Source organism: Entamoeba invadens (assembly GCF_000330505.1).
Source record: "Entamoeba invadens IP1 unplaced genomic scaffold scaff_1105074726207, whole genome shotgun sequence".
Lineage (NCBI taxonomy): Eukaryota > Evosea > Mastigamoebida > Endamoebidae > Entamoeba > Entamoeba invadens.
In genome coordinates, this window is record NW_004440419.1 from 18,786 (window position 1) to 21,660 (window position 2,875).

General features: G+C 36.2%; 1 protein-coding gene across 1 annotated transcript; it reads right to left on the reverse strand.

Moving 5' to 3' along the window:
- Window positions 1-2,207: 2,207 nt before the first annotated feature.
- EIN_189680 (chaperone Clpb, putative) lies at window positions 2,208-2,774 on the reverse strand (the record flags this gene model as incomplete). Its single annotated transcript, XM_004257051.1, has 2 exons — window positions 2,208-2,384; window positions 2,544-2,774. 2 exons carry the CDS (start codon window positions 2,772-2,774, stop codon window positions 2,208-2,210), a joined length of 408 nt encoding a protein of 135 aa, XP_004257099.1.
- Window positions 2,775-2,875: the final 101 nt, after the last annotated feature.

Here is a 2,875-nt window from a genome sequence, read left to right on the forward strand (position 1 = left end):
CTGCCATCTGTTGTGATGATGGATACACAAACTAGGACAACTAATCACATTGAAGGGTATTTTGGTAACTTCAAGCAAAAGTTTGGTAACAGGGAGGCTTCGCTTGTTGAAATAGCAAGGACGATAGTAACAGATAGCAGACGATTTGTTTTGAATGGCTGTTCAGACGAATTAGAACACATTGAAAAAGCTCAATTGTTAATTCCACCAAGTCTGTTGCCACTTTTGACATCTACGATAGTAAACAAATTGTGTTTTTTATATATCAACATAAACACAATAATTGCACCTATTACTGACGGGGAGTATAATGATACAAACTGCTCTTGTCCTGTTTTCAAATGTGAACACGTTCCGTGTATTCATATTTTAAAATATTGTGTTGAAAGGTCGATATATCCAATATCTGTAAGTGCTTTTTCTAATGAAGTTTTCAGTTCAAATTGTTACAAAAAGGTTACACATCAGAAGGTGTGTAAAAAGGAATACGAGGAAGAAAAGGCAATAAATCACAACGACATACACAATCAATTGGATGCTGTGGTACCTCTCATCAAAAGAGATAAGTTTACAAGAAAACGATTTTTTTCTTTTTTGGGACATTGTCAAGAACTTCCTCTGCAGAAAGAATCGTGTCAGATTCTGGTTCAACAAATTGGTAATACAATAACCGAAACTGTCACCAATACGATAGTATCTTTAACTTCCATTGTTACAAGAAAAAGCTCTTTCTGTGATAATTTGATAGACCCGAGAAGACAACATCAAGTTGGTTTATGCCCCAGGAAATGGTTGGTTGTGTTGAAAAGTGCGATTTTTCAAAAAAACCAAGAAAGGATGAAAACGATGATAAAGTGAAACATGTGAAATTGTGTAGTGTTTGTAAAATGTCTGGTTATAATAAACAAAATTGTCCGTTTAAAACAAACACGGGTTCCAAGCAGGTAACTAATATAATCATTAATTAAGTGAATATTGTGGTATTGTTTGGTTCAAACGTGGTTGAATAAACAAATTGATAATTATAATATTTTGAATTATAAATTATAAATTTATTACATGATATAATATTGAACATTTTTTTTATGAATAACACATCTTTAGTTTCTTGTTATTTCTGATAACAAATCTAAGAAACTATACATTTAATAAATTGTTATTATAAAATAAATAAATAACAAAAATTAAAAATTATAGTATTTAAAACATTTTTGGAATGTTTCGAATAACAAAAATGAATATTTTTAACAAAAAAATACCCCGATTTTTCTTAAAATAGACGGGGTGAGGATGGGAAAGGTCAACCCCATATTTTATTTATTATTATCATTAAGAAAGAGCTCGAAAACAATAAACCATAAAAAATTCAAGAACGGTTTAACTGAACTTAACCTAAAGAAAAAAGAGTAAACAAAGACCCAATTGATCAGAGAAAAAATAAGAAGTATATTGCCATTATCTCAATTATAACTGAAACTCGTGAAAAAACCCGTCTGGCTAAATAAAAGTTGGTTAATACTTTAAGGTTGCATTAGAAGAATTAACCAAAACAAAAACTTAATTTGGCGAAATACAAGGCGAATGTGACAAACTTGAAGACAATATGTCTGAGTAAAACACAGAGTTGGAATTTCGAGAACAAGCTGCTAAGAGTTACAAACAGTCGAACAACACGCACATGAAGAAGTTGACCGTGTTATTAAAGTCAACTGTTATTCTCTTCCATCTATAAGACGCCAGTCATCGAGCACCTGCAGCAACACATTAAACATATGCTGGTGCGCCTTTTTGACTCATCAAACAGAACAACGCTGTATGGGCTTCTTTTGACCGCTTTTGTCGATTGTTTACCCTCATCGTAAATGAGGGTAAATTTACAAAAAAATGAATGGCCCAATCGGTCGCTTGTCTGAGCCAAGACCACTTGTGCTTCTCAGAATGGCCTCAGAGACTGCAGTCACAGCCTCGTCCTGCCTTACAATTCTTTTGTGCGGCTCGTCACCAAGTTTAAGGAGTCTTGTCTTTTCGCTCTGTCTGTGTCATTCTGCTTAATAAGTTGCTTGTCCATTTGCCCCACATCTTCAATAGGCTGTAGGGTCACTTACGACGACAACACCGATGTCTCTTTTGTCTGGTTCTTCAATTTTGTGCGTCGCTTCTCTGCCTCTGGAATGGCACAATACTTCAAGTCTGCGGCAACCTCAAGATCACTTGTTGTCTGCTTCAGCTCCCTCATTTGCGATCTTCTTAACTGTCAGTTGTGTGTCTTTTCTTTCCAAGTTGTCGACCTCCTCTGGTTGTGAGTTTTTTGTGTAAAGAGTATTACACAGGCCTAATGACCAAATCGATTGCTTATATGGCAAGAAGTTTGTATCAATGTCATTCTTTGACAGCTATAACAACAGCCGAATCAGTGTATTTCAGTATATGGTGGTTTTTATACTTCTCTATGATGCCTCTCATGATGTACTGAGTGTCCTTTTCGCTTTGCGACGTAGAACTACTGAAATTGTTTCTTAAATACAGCGTCTTTCTCAACACACTTTTTGTATTGTCGCTTCAATGCACCACAACTCCCCTCTCGACAATATCGGCCTCAGGATGTTTGCTGCATCCATTACACCCTCTTTAGTTGCACCGGCACCCAAGACCGTGTAAGTGTCTTGGGTGAACAATATAATTGGGATCTTCGACTTTTTCACTTCCTTCAAGACCGCTTTCAGTCGCTCCTCAAACAGCCCTCTGTGCTGCGCGCCAGCAATCAGCGCACCCATATTAAGCGCAATGACTCTGCACTGCAAGTTCGAAGAAACATATCCTTTGAACTTTTATTATCCGCTGCACCAAACATTCCACACGAATCACTTAACCAATA